Source organism: Hylaeus volcanicus, chromosome 5 (genome assembly GCF_026283585.1).
Source record: "Hylaeus volcanicus isolate JK05 chromosome 5, UHH_iyHylVolc1.0_haploid, whole genome shotgun sequence".
Lineage (NCBI taxonomy): Eukaryota > Metazoa > Arthropoda > Insecta > Hymenoptera > Colletidae > Hylaeus > Hylaeus volcanicus.
This window is the reverse complement of record NC_071980.1, coordinates 1,383,755-1,407,712: the sequence shown is the minus strand read 5'-3', so window position 1 is coordinate 1,407,712 and position 23,958 is coordinate 1,383,755. Positions and strand designations below refer to the sequence as shown.

Below are 23,958 nucleotides of genomic sequence, written 5' to 3'. Positions count from 1 at the left end.
CTGGTCTATCGCTATCGCGGGGTTGAAAGTCTCACTCCAATCCCAAGAAGGAAACCGAACGCTCCCTGTATCCCATTAAAGTTCCGCGTTACAATCCCAACATTTCCCGGACGAGGTGAACTTGGAAAACTTATTACGTGCTTTCGACGAGATCGTACGTCCCGACACAAGTTTTTCAGCAACAGGAAAGTTTACGCAAGCTGTCGGGAAGACGTCGACACATCGAGGAGCGGCTGATACAACGTACACGGAATTCTCGTTTATTCGCGGTAAATTTTTCCAACAACGGGTCATAGTCCGTATCCTTTATCCATAGTTTTAATATTGGATGTCCAAACATTTGAATTTTTCATCACGGTGCCGGGCGTACGCACTCGCAGGAATACGTGAACCCCCGCAGCGGGTCATACTGCTCCGAGGGACGCATTTGCATGGATGAACGTAGAGATCGTCCGGCGAGAATGCACGATTAAAAAACTTCACCCCGAATATACGGTATAAAAATTCATGGTCTCGGCGAGGCTGGGGAGATCACCCGGAAGAAACGGAATCTGATTTGGAACAACGACGCTCGAAGTGGGTAATTACTTTTAGGGAGAGGTAACCGGCCATCTTAAGAGATTGAAGACTCAAAGTAACCGAAAGAGGCAGGTTATTATTCTTCCTCGAGGAGTACGAATGTAATTACTGAAAACTGACGGATCCGCCGTGGGATTCAGACCGTCAAAGCGACTCGGTCTTGAAACGGCGAGGGTACGATTAATTTGATAAATAATACTAATAAAATAATCTGCGATGCGATGGTAGGTATAAATTTAAATGATCGAATTTCATAAATTCATATGTATCGAATGCACGAATAATTTTGAAAGGGCATTTTTCGTGGTCAGTTTCAAATCGCCCCCTTCGGAATTTGAAATTCTTGTTCGTAGATTATAAAGCGCGATCGCATCTATTTAAAAATGGAGATAGATTACAAAAAATTCTTTCAGAATATCATATACAGTCCGCCACAAAAAGACATATTAACTCCCTTTAATTACACGTGAATATGTACGAACGTGCAACGAAATAAAATAGTGTACAGATAAAAAATAGATAAACGTCTTGGGTAAAAATTATTTTAAAAAAAAATAAATTTTTCGCTGTGTGCTATCGTTTTGTCGGGACTGTACAGTATGTATGAGCTCGAAAAGCAACGTGAGAACGGGACGAGTTCGAGAACGATTCAACGCCGTATATATCGGGATCTAAATAACGTGCCGACGTTTCACACCGGACACGATCGTAGTTCTATCTAACCTTGAATCCCTGAAAATTTTATGTTCCTATTCCGCCGTTCGTAGGTCATCTATTAAAGGTTTCCTCGACGCGCTATCGTAATACCCTTTATTATCGCGGAGGCTAAAAGGTTTTCCTGATCGATCCACGAAATTCCAGAGAACGTTAAAACCTCCAAATTGAATGTCATTAAACAAGTAGGCACGGAGCAACGTGGTACGTGAAATTGTCTTTCGAGATAAAAATATCTCTCGATCTACTTGTTACATTTTCTGTGCAATTTAATATCAAAATCAAACTACCGTAAGTCGCGAAAGCCTCGAATCACATCAACACTCTGCGATAACTTGAGTGGCGAATACGACGGAGACCCAGACCGCACGAGTGTCGAATTAAAATCAGAACCATAATGATTGCTTACTGTGAACCATTGCAGACCGCTGCCACGGATCCCTTGGATGGTCCCACGAATCATCTGAACAGCTGTCACGAGGATTCCAGCGAAATGGAGCTACGAGGTACGCGTGAGAGATTTAAAAGAGCGCGAGAAAACAAATCTACCAACACACCGTGCGGCGCTCGTCGACCGACTGCATGGGTTTGTGGCCGTCTCGAGATCGGAGGCGCGCTCGCGGTTCGCCTCGGTTCCAGTCGTCTTCTTTCGACTGCGATCGGTGTTCCTCGGCAATGCTCGACCGGCTTCCGTGCACTGGCGGGGCTCGCGCACTTGCTCGACGCTCGAGCCTATAACTTTCATGGGGTGCGTGGACCAGAAACCGAATTAAATAGATTAGGATCTCCATCGAGGTCTATGATGGGAACTGCCGAATTACCTCCACGGGATTTATATTATGCTCGATAGTCGAACAGACTGGCTCTTGGATCCTTTGTGCGGCGGGAGAAACGCTTTCGCGTTAATACGGTTTCCGCGCCGATTCGCGAACGACCACCGTGCATTGGCCTCTGGGAATCGAGTTAGGGGCTTAAATCGGGGGTGTTGATTCGTCAGCTTATATAGACTCGTCAGGGAAACTGGACGAAACACTCGAACTTTATCGGTTTTCTCTTGCTTTTCTGATAACGTTTCGATCGATGGAGTTTTGATACAAAAATGTGTTATCCGATGAAATATTTCTGAGATGTCGCTGTCATGTTACTGCAACGTGTCTACGTCCGCCACCGTGCAAGTTGCACCGTCGTTTCTACGTTTCAGACAATATCGTCGTGCCGTGGCAATGTGGAAACGTTGCAGGAAGGTTGTAGCAAGGTATCGTCTTGCCTCCCGTGGACTGGTTGGGATTAACGAGGTTTTATGATACTGTTATAGTAGTCCCGTGTTTCGTGGGGAAACAGAGTGGTACGACAAACGTTACAGAACTATTTGTCCAATTACAAGCGACTAACGACGAAAGACGGTCCTTTTGCTGCGCGCAAGAAGCGATCTTGTCGTCCCGCGACGGCGAAATTAAAAACGACGATGAGAAGATAGGTTGCGCAAGCTTATTAATGCGGTCCGTATATCGTTGGAATTTGCTGGAAAACTTATTTTGCAGGACAACCTGTACATAATTCCAAGGGAAAACGTGTCGTTTTAACAAAGTCTCGGAAGTCGTCCTCGCGTCAACCTTGGCACAGATGAAAACAAACGCGCAACGATCATTCCAGCAAGCGTATCAAGGAAATTGTTTACAATTTATTGTTGACGATTGCGTCGCAGAAATTGAACGTCGGCGCGTTGGTACGGTAATCCAACGCGTCACATAATTCGCCGTTGTTCAAATCCCACTCGTACCCTGGACAGATTGAACTGCATAATGGGACATTAAGGAGAACATAGATCCCCCTATTGTCTCGTTCTCGCCTTCAAACACGCGCCAATCCAAACAGAAGGCGACCAGCGTTGTCCTTGAAATTGAGGACATCCCATTTCTGAGCCAGAATGCGAACCTCTGACCTCTCGTCCCTCTGGTCGACGCTCTATGTTCATCCTGCTGCTTGGATTGTAACGAAAATCGTGTTAGTTTTTGTACTATTCCTACAATATCCTTCCGAAGACTCTCCAAATTGTCTCCAGTCCATTGATTTATCCTCGGTAAATCCTCTTAAAGCAGCCAAGCTTCAAATAGTTTACGGTAACGGATGAACTCGTTGCTAAAGCAAACAGCGGGTGGAATTCCCACGACACAAGGATCCCCAGGTCCAGCTTCGCGCTCGATCGCCTCGAGGAGCTCCTAAACGTCGACTAGGGACCCTTCGAGAGTTAATTTGATCGATAATTGAACGCGGCAAGTTCGTGGGGTGAAGAGGTCGACCTGTGTAACAGAGGTTCGTTAACTGTGCGAGCGTTCTTCGCATTGTCGCGGCGATTGCAGAAACTCCTGTCGCGAACTCTGTTGTCGCTGGAGTTTCAACAACGCCTTCGAGGCCAAGACTCGCGTTAGTCCTCTCCAATTACGGGGCTTCCGGTTTTAACGCGACCGACAGCGTTCACCTTTACCCACCTGGAGAGGAAGCGAGCGAGGCGAGACGACGTCAGACCGAAAGCAGAACAGACACCGAAGCGATTAAACGGATAATCCAAGCCGAGGATGAGACGTCGAGGAAGGATGACTTTGTTGGACTTTACAGAGGTTAATAGCTTGAAAGTCTGCGCGAGCGGATTTAGAGTAATGCGAGAACCGTGGGCGACGATGTTAAATATTATTTCTCGAAAAACTACGCAGACTCGTATTTCGAACAGTTCACACAGGAATTATCTGAATGTGAACAATTTTATTTCGCGGAACCGTTGACCTTTTGCGAACGCGGCACACACGGAGGGATTAATCTTCTCGTAGTCACCTATTCACCAAAAATTTCGTCAAAATTCGTTTCAAACGGGCGAATTTTTCAACGGAGTTTATATTTTCATTCCTCTGCCATGGAATTCGCGAGTTTCATTCTGTGCGTTCCTTTCGGCCACGTTTCGTCGAAACGCGAAGCTCGATTATCCGTACAATATTTCGAGTGGCTTATTGCTCCACTCAAACGACCGTTTATTGTCGAACTTGATCCCGAAATCCGATTCAAAAGTCAAAAAGTAATAATTTCCCAGCGCTTTGTTCATGGTTCCTCGCGTTGAAAACAGCGACCTGCCGCTGACGGAATAATAAACATTCGCGCGTAACGACGAAAGGTCGAAACGACAGAAACCCGATAGATGAACGCTTTGGAACTTGGATAAAACGAATTTCGCGGCGAATTAATCGCAAATGTTTAAACTCGCTAAAAATTCGACTGATCCCTGATGACGACTATCAACACCAACCGAATATTATTTCAACGCGATCCAGTTACTTTTATAACCACAGCGAAATCGAAAAAAAGAATGGAAATATTCTATATAAATTGTTCTACTTATAAATGGAGCAGAATCCCAAAATAAATGTTAGTTTTAAGTAAAACATGTACAATCGAAGAATGTCCCACATCCGAAAGATAAATTCTAATCCTTGGTTCCGCGAAATCTCACATAATTCGTTTCATGAAGAGGCAGTTCGAGGCTGCCGGCATACCGAAGCGAATTTACGCGAATTTTCTTTTCCCCTGACCCAGTTTCCGCGCGGTGGCGGGCAGATAAGCAGAGACAGGTTATGCTATGTAGCCAGCTCGTCCGGATAATGAATCGCGCGCGCGCAAATGTCAACGGAACCAGCTCTCCACCTCCGGCACGTATCAAGTTATTTACATAGGTGTTTCGCCCGTGGACCCGAATTCCCCGGTTAGAGCGTCCTCAGGAGCTGGGTCAATTTTGACCCCGTACTGTTTCTCGCCGGCCATAGAATTTCTGCTACGAGGAGGTCTTGGGACGTAACATTGTAAAGATTACTCTTTATATAATGTTGGTTTTGTTGCGTCAGATGACGTCATTCGACTCGATCCAGCGGAACTATACTTCATGTAAATTTACACCGAGCTAAATTTCTCGCCGTTAAGTACGCAAGCTAATGGAACGGTTTGATAACACGATAAGAAAATAGGTTAAATTTAGACAAAGTCTCGTGTAACGTGCCCACCTAATCTACAGCGTGACTTTCCAGTCACAAACACTGCGTCACTCCTGGCTGTAAACACTGTGTCAACAGTGCCATGCGAACCCTGCGTCGTCCTAGCTTTCGTGTCCTCCATGAAACTTCCTAAATCCTGCCGTATCCTATTACCCCCTCCGCTGCTTCCGACATCCTTCAAAGCCATTATACATAATTCCTCGGGACAGAGTACCAGGGCACAACTATATCGATCAGCGGCAGTGTCCCATCCAATCGCCGCATCGTTGAATCGTTTTAAATTGAAAAACTGCCCTCGAAAAACCTACCATCGTCGAACGCGAATCAATTTAGGTGTTTTGCAGCCGAGGCGATTACGCGAAGCAGATTTCGTCGAAAGTAACAGTGATCCGGTTAATAAGCCAGCCTCGCGGACCACATTAACCAAACGCCCCGATACCTCGTGTTCGTTTCGCTGTCAGTGGTTTCTCGAGCGGCAAAAAACCTGGTGGAAGCTCTTGACTCGATGAAAGGACAAGTTGTGATCGCCGCTATCGGATTACTGGCTGAGGCGAAACGCTCGACGGAGAAGCTGTCGTGACTGAATGCCGTCGGACATCATGCCTGATTACCGATTACTATAGATAGAAGCTGGGAAAATATCCCGCGGATACTTGGAAGTAAAATACCTTCCACCTTCCAATTCGACATTTTTGCAAAAGAAATTGTGGTTCGGAATCGTCTCAGCTACCCCACCCCACACCCCATTTCCGGTTCTTACACTAATTCTGGTACACCCAGAAAGTGTGTAGGGACATTGCAATTGGAAAGCACCGTTTGTTGATAACAACGATTGGCAGACAGCCTCGGATCGAAGCTTCTAACTGGACGAAAGCGCGTGCATGGTTGCAAATTGTCGTGGGAAGACGGGAAGACAGTAATTGAGGGCGCAAAAATGATCGCGTTTACTCTTCCCCCGGTGAATTTCATCCGTGGAAACGCCATAAATTCGCGCAGAAAACATCGCCATCCGTTGACGATGTACGGAATCCGCCAGGAAATTCGACGGTCGCGAAAAGTGTCGTACTCACGTGAAAATTGGGTCAAAGTGCGACATCCACGCCGGTTAATTACAAGAACTTTCTGCCGGGGAAGTAATTTCCTCGCCGAACGAAACTCGCTCGGAAAAACGAATCGAGTCGCGAACTGCGCCCACAACTGCTTTTTCGCCACCCACAATTTATTTCCACCGCCTGTTGATTAATCGCGTCGAAATCTCTTCGTCTGGATATCCTAGGACGTTCGCCGATGAAATCCTGTTCGGAGGATTATCTTTTTGTAGAAAGGCGAAGATAAGACGGTGACTGCTAGATCCGCGAGCCGCGCACGGCCTGAAAGTTGAAGTGATTGAAGGCAAGATGGACTCTGCTGGAAGAATGGTGTCAGGCCAACCTGTTTCCTCACGGTTCAACAACTTGCGATCTAGAGCAAACTTTTCTATATTAGTTAGAGTCGATGAGACTAGTTGCAGCTGTTGCATAGACTCGCCCTTCCGAAGCTTCTGTTTTAGGCGAGTGACCGAGGCATCGCTCGCCTAATAGGCTCCGTATAATGCCGAGAAACAATTGTCGAAGGAGATAGCTGTTCCTTGCAAGAAACGCATTACTCAGACATGTTCTCGAGCACGATCAGCCATTACTCGGCACCACGGTTGGCTCGCAATCGCCGCTCCGTTTCCATCTGGAAACGAGGGAAAGCGTCCTCGCGATGTTCCAGCAATGTCATGATCTCGACGTGCACAGTGTTGACACGCGTACCAATCACTTGAGTCGCAACGCAATTGTTTTGTAAACGATGGCGCATCGAATCGATGCGACACGTCCGAAGAAACCGTATCAAAACAAACTGGTACGCGTGTTAGACGCGTTTGTGGCGCTGTTATGTTGTGTATTTTAGAAACAGGCGAATTAAGTATCCTTCGTTTTGTTGTGTCTTATAAAGATATCACGAGATGCAAGATGCATTTCCATGGCATTTGTCTCGACTGGAAGGTTCTGGGTTGCGTCACGTGGTTTTCCGTCCTTTGCTCACTCAGGGGCCAAGTCCTTCAAGTATTTGGCCCCACGAGGCTAGATTTTAAGAAGTTCATGGAACCTCTTCGCTCAGCCAAGTCGATCTTTTTACTCGCTGGACTATAAATCATCCTCCTGGACTACGCAACCGCTGTTGGCAGCGTTACATCGTTAAATGGTTTCATTAGGGAATTTCTAGGCCGCCGTCATGCGAGAAACGCGAGGCGAAACTCGACAGCGAGATGCAGCTAAATGATAACAGGGTCGAGCGTCCCGACGCGAGCCACGTAATTCCGAAATCCGCCTCTATCGCGAACCAAACGAGTCGGTTAATTAAACCGGCTGAAATCATTAGGATAAGTGCGCTCCCAGCGTGTCGAGGATCGCGGAATCCACTGGCGAACATCCGGCGATGGAGATTTGATGCTGTTTCGGAAGTGGATCGGTTGCATTTTAGAGTTGTCCAGCGGAAAATCTAGATTTTAGATTGGAGCGCATATGCCAACGTTCGCGAACGTTGGAGAACGTGTGCCAACGTTCGTCAAGAAACGTCTATTCGGTTGCTTTCGTTTGCCGCGGGAACGCGTGTTTTAATCATCACCAGGGCGACACAATGCCGCCAGGAATCGACGCCACTTGGCGGACACTTGTCTCGTTTTTCTTGGATGGAAACGGGGCATTCACCAGGGACAAATGCTCGTTACTCGCAGCAGGTGTCGGGACGAACGAGGCATCCTCAGACCCAGGCCTCTCGTGACACGAAACAGAGCCCCGCGGTGATTGCAGGAACGAAGGGTAGCGGGGAGTGGACGTGGAAATCGTCGATGAAGAGAGGACTCGGGCTCGGCGTAAAAAGTTCGTATAACCGTGAAAAATAAACGAGCAGCACGGGGACGATACTGTTGCGCGGCGGTTGGTCTTTTCTTTAAGGAAAAGGCAAATTACGGTTTCCGTGGTTTACGATACGTATCTTGTAGAGAAATAGGCGACATTCTGGAGTAAATTGAAATCTTGTGCGTAGCATAGAAGATTGGAAGTTTAATTGTAGAATGACGCTGTGTCTCGTTGCGAAGGAATTCGAATCTCTTTGAAAAGTACAAGTTACTCTTCTCTCCGTAATCGAGTTCGCCGACTGTACGCGCGATTCTTGAGCTACTGACAACGGGACAATGGAGACGCGAGTATTCCTCCGACCTATATTTCAGCTGACATTTCATATTCAAATACACAGCGTAGCTTTAAAATCACTACCCCACTACCTGGCCTCTATTTCAGCTCCTTCAATCAAAACCCGATTTCTCGGCATCTTTTAGGCGAACAAAGGAACTCCGACCTGCCCACTCCAGCGATCTCGAATCGAAATGGATCGCGAGGGGAGATCGATCGTTCGAATCGTTGGTTCCCAGCGTAAAAATAAACAGTACTCGTCGGTTCCGTTGGCCTCGATTGCCTCGATCAAAGTAAACCCAAGAAACCTGAGCATACGCCTGACTCGCCATTTTTCCATCCTATCGCGGTCTTAAGATTTATACCACCGCATTAAACGAGTAGCTTTTTTGTGGATGAAAACACAACTGAAATACGAGGATCACGTTCCTTTCGATTTGAAACAATTTCAACGGACGTTCAGAACCGCTTAAACAAATTACCAAATATCGACCTACTTTTGGCTCTTCGAATGGACGTTCTCCATTATAGCCGGGCGAGTTGATCATCGTTTTGTCGGACAACGCGATGAACGAGGGTTCTCAGCCAGCACGCCAGCTACTGTCACGAGGACTGAGTCATAATTCACCGTTTATTGAACAATGGGCTGCGGTTACTATAGGAACGTGACGACGAAGTAACGATAACAACGGCACACGCAATCGGTAGCACGACAGCCCCGAGCTGTAGGTACCGTCGTCTGGGTACCCCGAGTTGGTCAATTTGTATAGATCCGTTCAAGGCTTTATAGACGCTGTCGTTGAAGGATCGCCGCGGAAATGCTCGATAAAATAGCGTGAGAAATGGAGGTGATCTACAGATCATTTAAAAAAAGGATAACAAATAGTTCTTCGCGCAGAAGCAGTCGAGCCTTTATCTAAATGTCCTTCAACAGTTGCCGAGTATTCTGTTGGGATACCTATGTTAGAACCCCTAAAAAGTGTCAGCCCTCGTTTCTGAAGCACCTTGTGTAGCTAGGAAAGAGTTGACTCGTATCATCCACTGGCCAGATGCGCATCTTTGACGAAAGAGTGCGAGTTTCCTTGTGTAGGTGACAGGTCTCGATAACATCCTTCGCTACGTCCTCGAGAATATGTTCTCCGATATTTTGCAACGTCGATAGCTTTAAGCCGCGATTTTTCATCGTTCTTTTTGCGGGGGGAAACCGCGAAAGCGACCTACGGCGCAACGATAAAAGCCCCGAGCTAACCTCGATGGAAACTCTTATCGAAAGACACGAGCAATTAAGAACGAGAGGTGTCTTCGAATCAACCCGGATCTGTCCAGCTCGGAGGATCGTGAAAAGCGTTTAACTCCTCGGATTATAAAGTTGTCAACCAGCGGCTTCTGGCACCGCGAAAACAAATTTCGCGTTGCAAGCCACGCATCTCGTTAGGGATTATTTAAATTAGCGGAATAATCAGAACCGCAAATTAGCGGCTGCAATTATTTTCTCGTCGAATCGATCCGTTATCGTGCGGCCAGCGCCATCGCAATTTGCTCCGAAATCTTTTATATAATCAACACGAAACCGTTACAAAGCGAGCGATGATAACGGGAAAGTTCGACAAAAGCGGATTACGGTTACAGTGGGAATTCTGACAAAAGCGAGGGATTCCGGCTGTTGGCCAAGTTTCATTAATTACCGAAGTTCCGATGATCGGGGGATCCGATACACCGTGGCAAAGCGCTCCGTGTCACGTATAACCGGGGTATCCCGCCATTCCTCTCGCTATCGCGACCGATCGCGTTACGATCGAACGTGGCCCGTAAACGATAAATATCTGCGCCGCTAACGCCTGTAATATTTCACCGACTGTATATCGGTTAGAGGAACGTCAATTCGAGGGTTCACCTTGGGACGACCCTGAAGTCGACTTTCCAGGTGCGTTTTGCTTTCTATACTAATATTATAAAGAGGTAAAATTCGCTTCTATGTACGAGGAACGTTTGCATATATCAAATATTCAAATAATTCGAGGCATTAAAGTTACCACAAACTTATCGAACATTCGAAAGCCCGAAGCGTAAGATTATTTCAATTCTACTTGGACAAAAAGCTTAGACTCGAGCGAAAAGTCCGCAGATTATCGATCGTTTCACCTTGCGCGTCATTATTCATATTGCGCTGACATAATCGATCGCATGCGGGCACGATGTGTGCGAGAAAAAGCGCGTGGCAAGCCGCAAAGCTCGGCGCGAGTTCTCCAAGCACGAAAATTGTGTAATCCATGTTTCCGTGTATACGGCGAACAGAAACTACGTTCGATCGAAACCGCAACTCCGATTTCTCCCAGACCAGTTAATATCACAGTTTATGTAGCTTCAACGATTTTGTGTGTGTCATGCGCGATCCTCTTTGTCTTTTCCCTTGCGCATGATGGAACACTTCGGCGCATTTTGATACTCGTAAATAAATAAAGTTTATTCAACGAACTAGACAGCTGCCATAAATTTATCCCGCTGTCTACGCCGAGGCACGGTTATATTTCACTTTGGAAATTCGCTCGTCCCGTATAAATTGCAACGTTAAACTCCCCGTTCAACTTTTTTTTTTTTTCGTACAGTATCAACGAATAAGCGTCGCAAACTCCGATTCGGAGTTTGGTGCGCGACTTAACTAGAATTTTTGTCAGTTGCAAAGCATTCGTTGCGCAATTGAAAGACTGTAGAATTTCCGTGGAGAGTTCTCAAAGAATATAGGATATCGGAGCACAAAGCTAGAACACAGACTTCAAAGTTCGGTTTAATTCAATTGAAAAAGTTTTTTCCCCCCATCTCGTTCTCTACGGTCGAAATCAAAAAACGGAATGCTGATACGAACGAAAACAGTGTCTGGATGCTTCCCAGATCGATTCTTACCGACAACGTTGCCCGGGGGGAGTCCTCTGTTATTCGCCAGCGGGATTCGCGATTACACGGCCCGAACCGAAATTTGCCACCGACAACACGTTCATTGTGCTCGAGGACAATGGCCAGAGGGGCCTTTTAGGGTGGTGGACTGCAACAACGCTGGCGTTCAGGTCCTGGCAAATCCGTGCAACAGCTGGAATCGTCGCAATCGACGCAGAAGCGGGCCAAGCCGGAAGTGAGGATCGTTACTCGACGCGGTCAGCCTGTATATAAATTTTACGTGGCTCGGAATGCCGTGTGCTCTCTCCAACCCCTATTTACTACCCCTTGCTCGATCGATATTCTCACATACACCGGTCGTCTCTCCTGCTTTCGCGCCTACTTCATTACGATCTCCTGTAGCGTGGAGCTAAATGGATTGGTGGGGGTTGCGTGCCGTCAATCCTCCCCTATGCTACGGCCAACTTTGACCCTCTATTGTAGAAGGTGCTCGTTTGGAATCTCAGGATGTTTTACTCCAGCTCGCGGGGGAGGTAATCATTTTTTTCGTTCTACTCGATTCAGGCCACCGGCCACGTTGAATCGCGAATTCGATGGCTCGCGTGTTGCGCGTACCTCTCCTACCGTGACATGGCCGCAGAAAAGGAATCGCACGGCGCACCGTCGATCAATTCGACCAGGAGTGACGCACGCCAGCGAACCCGAAACACCAGCTAACTACAAACCGCGAAACTGAAACGGAAATCTCGCACGCTGGGACAAGAGTTGCCGGCGTATGCACGCGCGTTCGTAACACAATCTCCGAGTGGCTGGTAATACGCATTTGAATGCATGCAGCGAGACCGTGTAATGAATAACGTACTCGCCAGGCGGACCAACAAGACCAGCGACTGCATACATACATTTTTTGGACCGCAATTCGCCTTCTCCCTTCGCGACGACGATGCGAAGAAAGACGAAAGTGTCCTATCTTGTCGACCATATCTTGTGGTCTAGGCTACCGTAAAACGAAGATATATAAAGACTCTTCGAAGAATAGATCGAAGGAAACGTCTCAAGAGGTTGTCGATACAACGCGAGTGAAAAAGGAGGAAAAATGGTTACGTCAGCGAGCGTCAGCACGAGAACCCAAGCAGACCTGTCCGGGCAACTGGATAGTCCCCGAAAAAGTATCTCTTTCTTCTCCGGACAGGAAGCAGAAGGAAGGTCGGGCTTCGAGCAGGTACGTTGGAATGCCTTTCGGCAGTTGCACCCCTGGAATTTTTTCCCACGGCCAGTAAACTCGAAATCCATCTGCGTTCTAAAGTGCCCGCGCCGACGGTGCACGATTACGCTTTATAAGAGACTTCTTTTCACGGCGAGCGTGAACGTCGAATTCCGAGGGACCCACGCCCCTCCCATCGCGAGGGACCCAGCGGCGTTCGCATTTACGAAAGTCACTCGCGATGGACTAACATGACCGACAAACGCGAAATACTATTTACAGATATATTGTTTATTCTAGGCGTTAACGAATGTAATCTGACTCCTACGAAGAAGTTGAAAAGTCCGTGCGAGTCTCGTAAATCTCGGTTGGCTTTAAAAGCAATCGAAAGTTTGGATTCTTACTTTCCCGAGACAATTTAAAGTAATGGACGACACCGTTTGCAAAGAAATTTTCCAGCGAAGGAAGATCTGACGTGATGATAAGTATTCGCGCAGACAAAGGAGTAGAAGAACGTCTGTTTTCCCGTAAGAGAAATGTTCCAACTTCCAAACTCCTCGAGACGGAACGATCACTCTCAGACTGTCTCCCCTCGTGTACCGAGACGTATCGATCGCTAATAAGAAAACACTTCTCGATCCATCGGAGAATATTAGGGAAGATTTTCGCGACGATTTCTCGTTCGAGAGTCCGCACGTGAAGGGTTGCGATTAATTATTCGGAAACTTATCTACTCGATGAATGTGTACTTGTTCGGCGAAGCAAGGGCACTAAATTCATCGTCGCGACGCGAAACGTTTCAGAGATCTCGAAACACCCGAGAACGCTTGCAGTGGAAAGTTGGAGGACGGTTTAAAGTACAGAGCCGCGAACTCTTTATCGGTCGGAGAGGCTGGCATTGATTCGTCGGAAAGTTTCGATGGAAATGGTAATGAGCACTGGGGCCAAACTGTGGAGAACTTCCACGAAATCTCTCTGCGCTTTTCCGCTCTGCGTTCGGTTTTACGGTCGCTTGGCCTTGTTTCGAGGCAGACGGTGATCGAGTTTGTCGAGTGGCACGATTATTCCGCTTCGCCGTTTGATTAGATAATTTGGACACCAGGCCTCTCTTGACGGTGCATTTCCGGGGAACCTCGGAAAACTTTCGGAATCTTCCTGCGATCGCACGTTCACTTGGTTATTTTCACTTTACAGAGACTAATTCTTCGCAAAGAGGATTGGAAACGGTTACACGTCTCGCGGAATTGTCCTGGTAGAGGAAAAACATTCTTTTTGTGTTCGCAGCGGAAATATGCGCTTCAAACGGAATCATAATGGACGGTCGGTCGTTCAGTTGGCTTAATTTTCTGTAAGCCTTTAGAATCGTCGAAACGTCCCTTTGAAAATATGCGAGCGAGCGAGCGCGATGGATGGATGCGGCAACCAGACCACTTACAATAATGGACGCGGCGACTCCTTTTTAATAGTAAAATTGATTCGGGTCTCGAGCGTGTGGAGTTCGGCTTCGTCGAGGTTGTTTTATCGGCATAAATGGATTTTCCTATGGAACACGAGAGATTACCCCCGCTCGATTCGATCAGGAGTCTAGATTACCGATATGTTTTCTACTGGAAATCGTTAAGAAATCTCTTTCAAACGGGTTGAAAAGCTGATGAAAAATTCGACGAGCTCGAAGCGATTTACTCGTTACTCGAAATAAAATGCGCGCAAGTCTGTTCCCAGCCTATTTCAGCCGATGTCACGGTACGTTCTGAAAAATATTTGGCACGAGAACTCGCGCTGCTAAAATATTGAGGAAGAGCTCGTTAGAAAAGCGCTTGGGTTCGCGATGTCCTCCATATTGCATAAGTTTTCCCATGATGTGAGCGCGTGCCTTTGCACGTGGCACGGTCTGGCTCCACGCGTTCTCATAAATTCATCAGCAAGGGACTAGCCATGATGGGCGCAAAAAACTCCGCGTGAAAAGAATTAAGGCTGAATCAGAACGTTCAAAGGGGAATTTACGTATGTGCCTTGAATGCAGGGAGTTTACTTTGCCAGAGCACGCGATCTTTAGATTACTTTCGAGGAAGGAAATTTGAGTGCTCGCTATGAATACGTACAGTTTGCTAATAATAATTTTTGAATACGACGACGTTGCCGAGGCGAGGCGAGTAATTACGGATTAATCTCTACTCGTAGAAAAAGAAGACGCGCGAGAGGACACAATTTACGAAAGGACCGCGTCGAACACCTCGAACGGCCCATCTCTGACCCGAGCGATGAGTCTCAGAATTGGAGCGAAATGGGTACAGTCAGAAATCAAGTGTTATCGAGGTGCTTGGCGTTCGATAACATTCGATACGTCCGGCTAGGTATTTCCTCGCAAATACCAAGATGGTATAGGGATCGGTTCCTGGGCCATTGTCGAAGGGTTGGCGGTGGTCAGCAGTGGTCGGTATGTCGGTGGTCGACTGTACGGGACGCGTCGCAGGGAAGGCTGGTCAGTACACCGCACCCACCAGCCCTGACCCTCGTCAATTCGACCCTTTCCCCTCTCGAGGTGAACTGGATCTATTAATATCTTTGATAGACCGTTACTCGCCATCGCCATCGCGATTTATTTCCCTTAGGTTACGTGGCTGGGGCCAAAGAAGATCCTTTTTATTGCGGTCGTCGCGAAATCGGTTCTATTCGCGGTGAGCTAGGGAGATGAAAGATGAGGGAAGTTACTCAGAGTTGACACAGATATTGACCTCGATGACCCTTTGAAAGGTTTGTCTTCGTAAGAGAAATATTTGTAAACAAATATTGTATCTGCGAAGCAAAAAAAAAAAAAAAAATGGAGAATGTTGTCCAACAGAAGTTGGATGGTTTTGATAGTATCAACAACGTATTTCCGATTTTCCGATTAATTCCATGGCCGAACAAACGATCCCTCTTCACGTGGAAATCACTTTCTGGAAAAAAGAGAGATTTTCGTTTTCGATTCGAAAATCGATCATGTCCCTTGTCAAGTGGCTTTCCTCGAGAGTCGTGCCCGGAAACGAGTGCACAGTGGCGGAAGGATTTCCTGCGGAGAGCCGAAATTTATTCCAAACGCGTGCTCGCCAACCCTGACCCTACTCAAGCCCGGAAACTAATCGAAGCCAGAACAAAGGGACGACCAGGGGTAGGACGTAAAGAAGCGACGGTTAACCAGGTAGAAACAAACGAGAAAAATAAAGCTTTGTGTAAAAAACATCGCAGCCGAGACGTTTCCTTTCTTTTAACTACGCTTTTTTTGACGTTATAGGTTGTTAAGGTAGTTGTTCCATGGATTTATTTAATGCAGTATTTTAACAAAACTTCACTTGACTTTTATTTGATTAAATACGAATCATACGAACCTACATATTTCGATTTAAATTGGCCACCCCAGTTCTATGAAAAACGATATCAAAATTTTGCAATTTTAACAAAATCCAATAGAGGAGCTTGCTGAAAATATATGTTATAAAAACGCATCGTTACTGACATGTAACTCAGTAAAATTTGAAACTGAACGCGGAGAAGTTTGTGCACGATTGTATTTTTACAAAAGTTTCTAATTATACTATCGAATCGATTTCTATAAAAACTCGCAAACTCGAAGTTTTCGGAGCCCCGAGCAGCCCCGAATCCAATCAATTCTGAAAATGAGGCAAATACTCGGCTTTCTAATTACGTCACACGCCGCAGACGCTTATTTACCGTTCGCAAGTCATTCAATTTTCCATTAAGGGCGGCCATGCAATAACGGCGCGCCGTATTTCCCAGGAACCGTGTAGCCTATTTAACGCGTAAAGAGCCTTGCCATTGCGGGGTGGGCGATAAAAACTATTACGAAACGGTAGTATTTGTAATGAACCTATGCGACTGGAGCTACACCACGTGGACGTTACACTACGTTACGGTTTACATTAGTTTCCTAGTTGCGCGCTAAAAAATCTTGGAAAAACGATAGAATCTACTCTAATTCCTCAAAGGAACTGAATTTTTAGTGCAACGCGTAATTGGTACATCGAGGTCGATATTCGTGGTCCTATTTCGTAGTCAGCAATTTTCCACATTTCCATAAAAGTCTCTCTGATATCGTCAACTGGGATACAGTGGAATCCACTCCAGCAGAGTCCTTCGACGGATACGCTTTCAATATAAATTGTAGTAATCCATTTCCTGGGTAATTCGGCTCTCGTACTCGTCCCTTTAACGGTATTCCTGTCCCTCTGTGGATATCGAACGTATTGCGTCGGCGATTTTATTTTCTCGTTCATTTTTATCCGTCGCTTTATTAGAGCGCCATTGTTACAGGCGAAGAGGGCTGGTCAGATGGGCCGCTAGCGATTAATTATCGATTGATCGTAATATCGCCGCGGGAGGTTGGAGGTCCATTATCATTACCGCGCGGACAATACGCGACAACAACTAGCTGGCTGCTAGAAAGAGCGAAAAGAAACGATCGCGATTAACTATTGATAAGTCTATTCCTCTGCTCGTAAAGGTCAATTTTTTCGCTTCACTATCGCGGAAGAACCAGATGCATCGAGAACTGCTTTTCACGTTTCACAAAAGGCGGAACGACGTATTCGTAGCCCGATATCCCGCAGCCATCGACATTTAGGAAAGCCGAGCACGGGAGAAGGATCGTCGAACGAGAACTTCTGATTAAAGTGAGTGCAGCTCGTCAACGAGATAGAGTATCGCAAATAGAAGAACCGCGCACATCGGAACTAGACCTAGCGTGTCTGACCCGGGTCTGGCATCGCGGCTTCCACGAAGAGAGACAGGTAGGGAAAAAAAAGTACCAGACTTAAAATATTACATTCCACGAGCATCCATATGCGGTACCTCTTGGTCCAAAACACACGACAGAAGAGCGTTGTATCGACGCTTCGAAGGTGGAGGTTCGAATGGACGCTGTCGAGGAAATTTAATCTCCTTGTTAGGAAGCGTCGAATTTTTCTACTGTTTTCACCGTGGTCCCTGCAATTTTTTTTCGCGAGCAACATCCACGCAGAGTGGATGTTTCAACTCCTCGAGACGGCAGCTCCGTACCATCCTTCTCATTTTCTTCGACGGATCCTGTTCTCTCGAGAAAATCCGGACCGTGTTTTAATAAGCCAGCCGGGTGTACCGTTTCGCTTCCGTTAAATAATTTCGAGGAACGTTAAAGACCCATCCTCGCCGGAGGCTCGTTTCCCGAGAGTCGAGTGAAAATTAGGACTCGTTATGAATCTCTTGGTCTACATGAAATATCCGTTACCAGCTTTATGAACGAGACCTCCTTCGACTATGCAAACGTTGATCTCTGGCGAGCCAAGTTTGCCTAATTTGAGCCTGAAAGGTCAACTTGATGTCGCACGTATTCCATTGTGCTTTACCGAATAGAAATTATTTCCTTGCTCCGATTATAAAATAATCGACCGAACCAGTGCGCGAGAAGGCATCGTGCGGAAATCTTACATTTTTTCGTGCTTCGACGTTGCCATAACCGCTAGCCAAGCTAGGTAAATGTATAAAAAAGAGGCTTATGAATCCCGAGAGCGACAAAAGAATGCTCTCGTGGAAAGGTGAAAAGCGAACGAGGCGAAGAGAGGAGAATTTAAAGTTTCGCCCTTGCTCGGCTACACGGAGTCATAAGTTTGATAAAATCCCCTTTTCGTCTGCACGCCGCGCCTATTCTAGTTACCATTTTTTTTTCTTTTTTTTTTTACTCGGCGCCTAATTTAACTTGCAAATTCACCCGTCTTGCCCCGTGCTGGGAGGCTTAACCAGCGATATCGGACGAGCGCGATTTCGAACACGCGTTCCAGGTGATAGAACAACTTGGATCGAGCCCTTCTTCCAGCGAAACTTAAAAGTTTCCATCGACGCGTCACGGAGATCCCTTTCAATTTGTCAAAAATTGCTTTCCCCTCGACGCTTGACGGGGAAAGCGTGGAGTGTATATATCACGATCGTGCACTCAACAACTTTGGCCGATGGCTTACCAGACCTCTAACCACGGAGAGCTCGAATAATGCGAAAAGCTCGGCGGCGCCTCTACGTTTTACAAATCGAATCGAACTCGAGTAACCCTACGGATTCATCGCCTTCTACGTTCAATACATCAAGGAATTTGCGAGCAATTCCATCTTCCTAGACACTAGTACTTACTCTGCTTTCGCTAAGACGCGTCCTCGCCACCAACGTATTCTCACTTCGTTAAACACGAAGAGGACCTTCAAACCACAGCGTAAATCCTACAAACCCCAGATATCCCTCCGACTCTCGCCACTTTATCCATCCACTACAGCAACCTAGACTTACTCTTAAAGGAATTCTACGTTCCCCAAACACTAGTACCTAGTTCGGCTTCAATAAGACGCCGTCCCGACGCCGAATGCGCTTCTATTTCGTAAATAATGTATTTCTCGTAAAACATTCAACTCTCCGTTTTGTTCTTCGTTAAATCGCCCGTTCGTTTCGGCCATTTCGACGAAGAAAACGCGGATTTCACGCGGAACGAGGGAATCTCGCATGTGAGCACGGAGGATCGGAGTTGTGGGATCAGCGATTCCCTATTTTCCACGAGTCGGGCTCAATCGTTAGGCATCCGAGAGGAGCTGAATCGGTTAACGGGGACGTAAGCGTGGCCCGTTTCCCCATCCCTCCTCGTATCCGCTTTTCCGCCTTGGATCGGCCAGGGGGCGAATCAATTTTCCGTCGGACGTTTCTCGTCGGCTGCGTACGAACCGAAGAAAGGAGAATGAATATCGACGAGTGGATAGCGCGGAAATTGCACCGGAGAAAAGAGAAAAGAAAGGTGGAGGACAAGCGACGCAGACGACGAAAGAGGGAATGGCGCGACGATGACGAGGCACGTTCGTCGGATAAAACTATCGTCGAATGATGCAGCCAGTCGGCCGTGACAAATTTCCCGCGGATTATTCGAACGTGCACGACAGCCTGGAATAATGCTCTTCCTTCGGTCGATTCGATGCTCGTATCCAACGATTTTTCCTTCCTTTTCTATGAGCCGTTAATTGATTCCATTAGGAACTATAGTTGGAAATAAAGGTAAGCTTCGATGGACATTTTATACCGTTACTTAGACCGTTTTCCCTACGGAAATTCTGATATATGACGGCTATTCGGGAGGAATTCATACGAAACCATACACCGCATTTCGATCTAAAAGTTTCCAATTCAAATTCTCATTAAAGCTGGATAAATACTAACTTAATTCCACGGCTGGTGGCAACAACATTGCCGGTTTGTTTATCGAAAGAAAAAAAAACGGGGAACGACGGGGCTTAGCATCGAAATCCCCGGCCGCACCCGTGGCGCGCCTATATTTCACCGAAGCGAGGATTAAGACAGACGTATAACAACACGGCGGGGACGTTTCGCTCGCAAACTGGAAGGTACGTTTTATCGATAACGCGTTGTCGCGGCTGGTGAACGTTTATCGTTCCGATCCGTTCCGGTTCGTTGGTAGCCGTGCGACGGAAACGCCGCGCTCTCGCGTAATCCGAACGTACTGCGTGCCTTTTTAAGGTCCATTTATTAGACGGTCATATCTGTTCTCGGTTCAGTTTCAGTTTCAGTGGAACCGAAACGACTTGGAACAGTGAGAACTGAACGGATCGTTTTCTAAAAGGTCCTGTTTTTCCGAACTGAAATAAAACGAGAACAGAAACTGAAACTGAACTGAGAACACATATGACCGTCTAAAAGGACCTTTAACGACGTCTTTCATGTTTGTTCCGTCGATGTTTCCGCGTCCTCGCCCGTAAAACAAAGTTATACGCCCAGTTACCGAGCCTTGTAACGCGGATAAATGATTCGATATACTGGGTGTGACGAGTGGATGCGCACAAAGTCGCGAGAGAACGCATCGAACGACCCGCCTAACGAGAAGTTATCATCGTTTCACTGGTTCGGTAGCCTTATCTTCGGAACAATTCGAGAGTTCGTATAAAAAAAAAAAAATGCACGAGGTTCGATCGAGACTCCAACGGGCCTGGCAGGAACGATATGCGGACAGATAAGGGGACGAGAACTGGGCCGAGAAAACTATTTGCTCCCGCACTGTGAATATAAATATATCATTTGGCGAGAACCAGAAAGAAAAACGAAACGACGAACGGTACGCTAAGAGGCGCTGTTCGAATCGTGTCGAATTCGCATCGACGGGCTCGGCTCTACCGTATTGGCAAAAAGGACGATGCGAAATACCGGTGAGAGATATTTCTCCGAGCCATCGAGTCGCAGGCGACGCAGGAAGCGCGAAACGTGTAAATTGGTCCGTGAATCGGAACGGAACCGAAGAAGGCTGCCTCGCATAACGAATTCGAGGAGGGGGTATCGCCAGAAACGTGTAAATGGTTTCCGTGCGCGCTAATTCAATCTTTTCCGATTAAATACGCCCCCGTAAACTACAATGGCTGACTTTTAATTGCAGCATTTCTGACCGGGTTCTTTTGCTTCCAGGGTCTGGCCTAATCCCGAGATCGGAGACATTGTCCCGTCCCTCGACGAAAACTATACTCGAGTTCTATCCCGACGGTCGGTTCTCGGGGACGACGAATTCTTTGCTGTTTACTCGCAGTTCTCGACTGGTCCAATTCGTTCGTACGCGGTACTCGGGGCTCCCTTTTTCTCCAGGAAATTCTGTTTGAGTTCGACTTTAATGAAAAGCTCGCAGTGCGCGAGTCGTTTCGAACCGTTGGAAAGGAGAGTCGGTGTTCGGCCTTCCCGCGATCGCTCGCGGGGATATCGTCCCGACCTTTTTCCTCTCGCTTAAACCGTAACGTCCGATGAAGCCGTCCGTCGTCTCGAGCGTGATTTATCCTCGAGTCGATGGGCGATAATGCGTATGTATACATTCACGTTGAATACTCATCGATCTCTATCGCCGTCGAGCGGACCCGAATTATTCCGATCGCCGAAACACCGGACCCTTTCGTTCGCGCGTCAACCACGCTGGATAAACGACCGATACGTCATAATCTGTCCAAGGATTCTGGACCCTGTCCAACCATTACACCGTCGAATGTTCGACACGCGTAAAAACGTTGCAACGAGATTCAATGTTTGTTTGCCCCGTTAGATACCAATCGGTACATCCGTTTAAGAGAACCACGTTCGTTGGACATTCCAGATCATCTATTTGTCTGACATTACGAAACGAACTTTATCGATCGCGACACGAACGACTCGTTCGATTACGCACGAGTGTTACGATATTAATGCATGTACACCAATCGCGTTATTATTAGATCGAACGCGCACAGTAAACGCTACATGCGTCAGCATTGCTAACGTCAAATCTGAAATCTGTGCATTTGCGAGTTTCCTGCAACTCGTGCAATTTGTATTCAACCATTGTAAACTTTGTAAAAACACTCACCGCGCACGTTGATCGGAAGTAGTTAGCGACACAGTGAATAAAGTGAAGTATACGTACCTGAAACAAAAATAGAGAATACGATGAGTATGAAAGAAAAATTTTTCTTTATCTCAGCGAACCAAAAATGCGGATAGTATTCGAACAATGGAAAACAGTTGAAAGTATGCGTTGGTTACAAATGGCGATCGGAATCGGTTCCCAGGACATTTGGAGCACCGTCGAAATTTCTGTTTTCTCGAGCACGAAGACCGACGCGGACAAATTCTATTTCGCATTTTCGACCTATCTTTTCCACGAGAGAATCCGCCCTTTATCCGCCCGTGACACCGTGTATAAAGCGATAAATTGGATTCCCGTCTGTGCTGCCGTGGCCGGAGACTGCCGAGGCAAACTGTAATCTTCGCGTAGACTTAACGCGTACGTACCATCATCCGGGCCCAAGAGCTCAATTAATCATACGGTCTTACGGTGACAGCTTCTATGAAAGCTCGCAGTCTTCGCCTTGTTGGTCCGTGGCAGGATCGATACCGTGATCCCATTGAAACTAAATTACCTTCCATTATCGACGTTACACGGAACGGTCAGCGCACTCGTACGCTCGCTGCCTATTTAATCTTTTAACGTGGATTAACGGCCCGGGGGCCATTTACGTTGTTCGCGGCCGAACGTAGGAGCGAGACTGTGATGTGGTTTGTCGAATCGTTTGGCGAAATTGTTGCCAACAAGCGGTACGCTGTTGCATTAACAACCTTGTTAAGTTTCGCGGCCCTCCAGCCCTTTTATCGAAAGTTTCTTTTAGGTTGCGTCGCTCTTTGTTAAATACCGTGTATCGATCGAGGTACCGGAGGTGGCAACCTTGTCGGGATGCAGAAATAATTAGCAGGACACGACGGTCGAAAACGTGTCTACGGTGATTGGCCGGATCCCTTGGATCCCCTCGATCCATTCTCTTTCTAGCCAAGGTTCGCGTGTCGTTGAACTCGACCACGACCCCGCGCAATGATTTTATTCGCTGGCGTGCTTGGTCCGCGCATTCCTTTCTCGGGGAAAGTCATTCCGTGAGAAAACGAGTACGCGGTGAACGAAATTGCGACCCCCCGCGCATATGATCAGCCATCGCTAAAGGAAGTCTTCCCAGTCATTAAAAATGATCCATGTTCGTTAACTCTAGAGGATTTATTTCTAACCAGAGCACTCCGCGAAAGAGCTACTCCGAGGAAAGAAATCGAAGCTCGAGGAGCACTCGTACCCTACAGCAGGAACAAACAAGCGCCACAGAAGACTCTGATTAACCGAGTATCACGCTTTGAAATAACAGCAAAGATCGCAGAACTATTTAAATCCGTTTCGAACGCTCGAATTGAAGCGGATTTGCCCGAGAGCGAAATAACGATTTGTACGTTCTAATTGTCGTTATTGTTCGAAGGGTACGGCAGTTTAATTGACGCGGTGATCATCAAGCGGTCGCGATTAACGCTACACTTGGCTCCGGGTGAAATCGATTCGCTTTAACGCGTCTCGCTGTCGCTCGGTTTCGATCGAGACTCGATTCTGCGGTCGGGCAACGAAACGAGACGAGACGACGGATTGCCACCGAGAGGATCGAATGTCCCCCGAGATATTCGCGGAGATCTGTGCCACGAAACGCCGAATTGGCATCGCGATCCTTTCGACGTCGGTGTCGAATTGCGGACCAGATACGATACGAGGAGACAGTGGGATCGTTTGGCGATTGTCTTCATTCGCCTTCGAGTTCGGTCACTCCAGGGTTAGGGAACCCTTTCGACGATACGATAGAGGAGAAATACCTACGAGTCCTGTAACGAACAATCACGAAATTGTTCGAAACGCCGAACGCGTGGACGTTAACTTCGTAACGTCAATTTCTCGTTTCAATTGAGGGAGCCTAATCGCTCCGCTGCG

The 23,958-nt window shown here is 47.1% G+C and overlaps 1 protein-coding gene across 7 annotated transcripts in view; it reads right to left on the bottom strand.

The window, feature by feature from the left end:
• LOC128876135 (alpha-protein kinase 1) overlaps positions 1-23,958 on the bottom strand; it is a 92,574-nt gene that overhangs the window by 45,437 nt on the left and 23,179 nt on the right. The window contains exon 1 of one of the 7 annotated variants that reach the window (XM_054122250.1): positions 1,703-2,090. The exons of 5 other annotated variants lie outside the window; for them this stretch is intronic. Coding sequence is in view for 1 of the 2 variants with exons in the window: in XM_054122253.1 (XP_053978228.1) it covers positions 1,703-1,756 (54 nt within the window). In the remaining variant the exon portion in view is untranslated. Of the gene's footprint in view, positions 1-1,702; positions 2,091-23,958 lie in introns of those variants that run through there. One more of the 7 variants, XM_054122253.1, reaches the window with a different exon arrangement.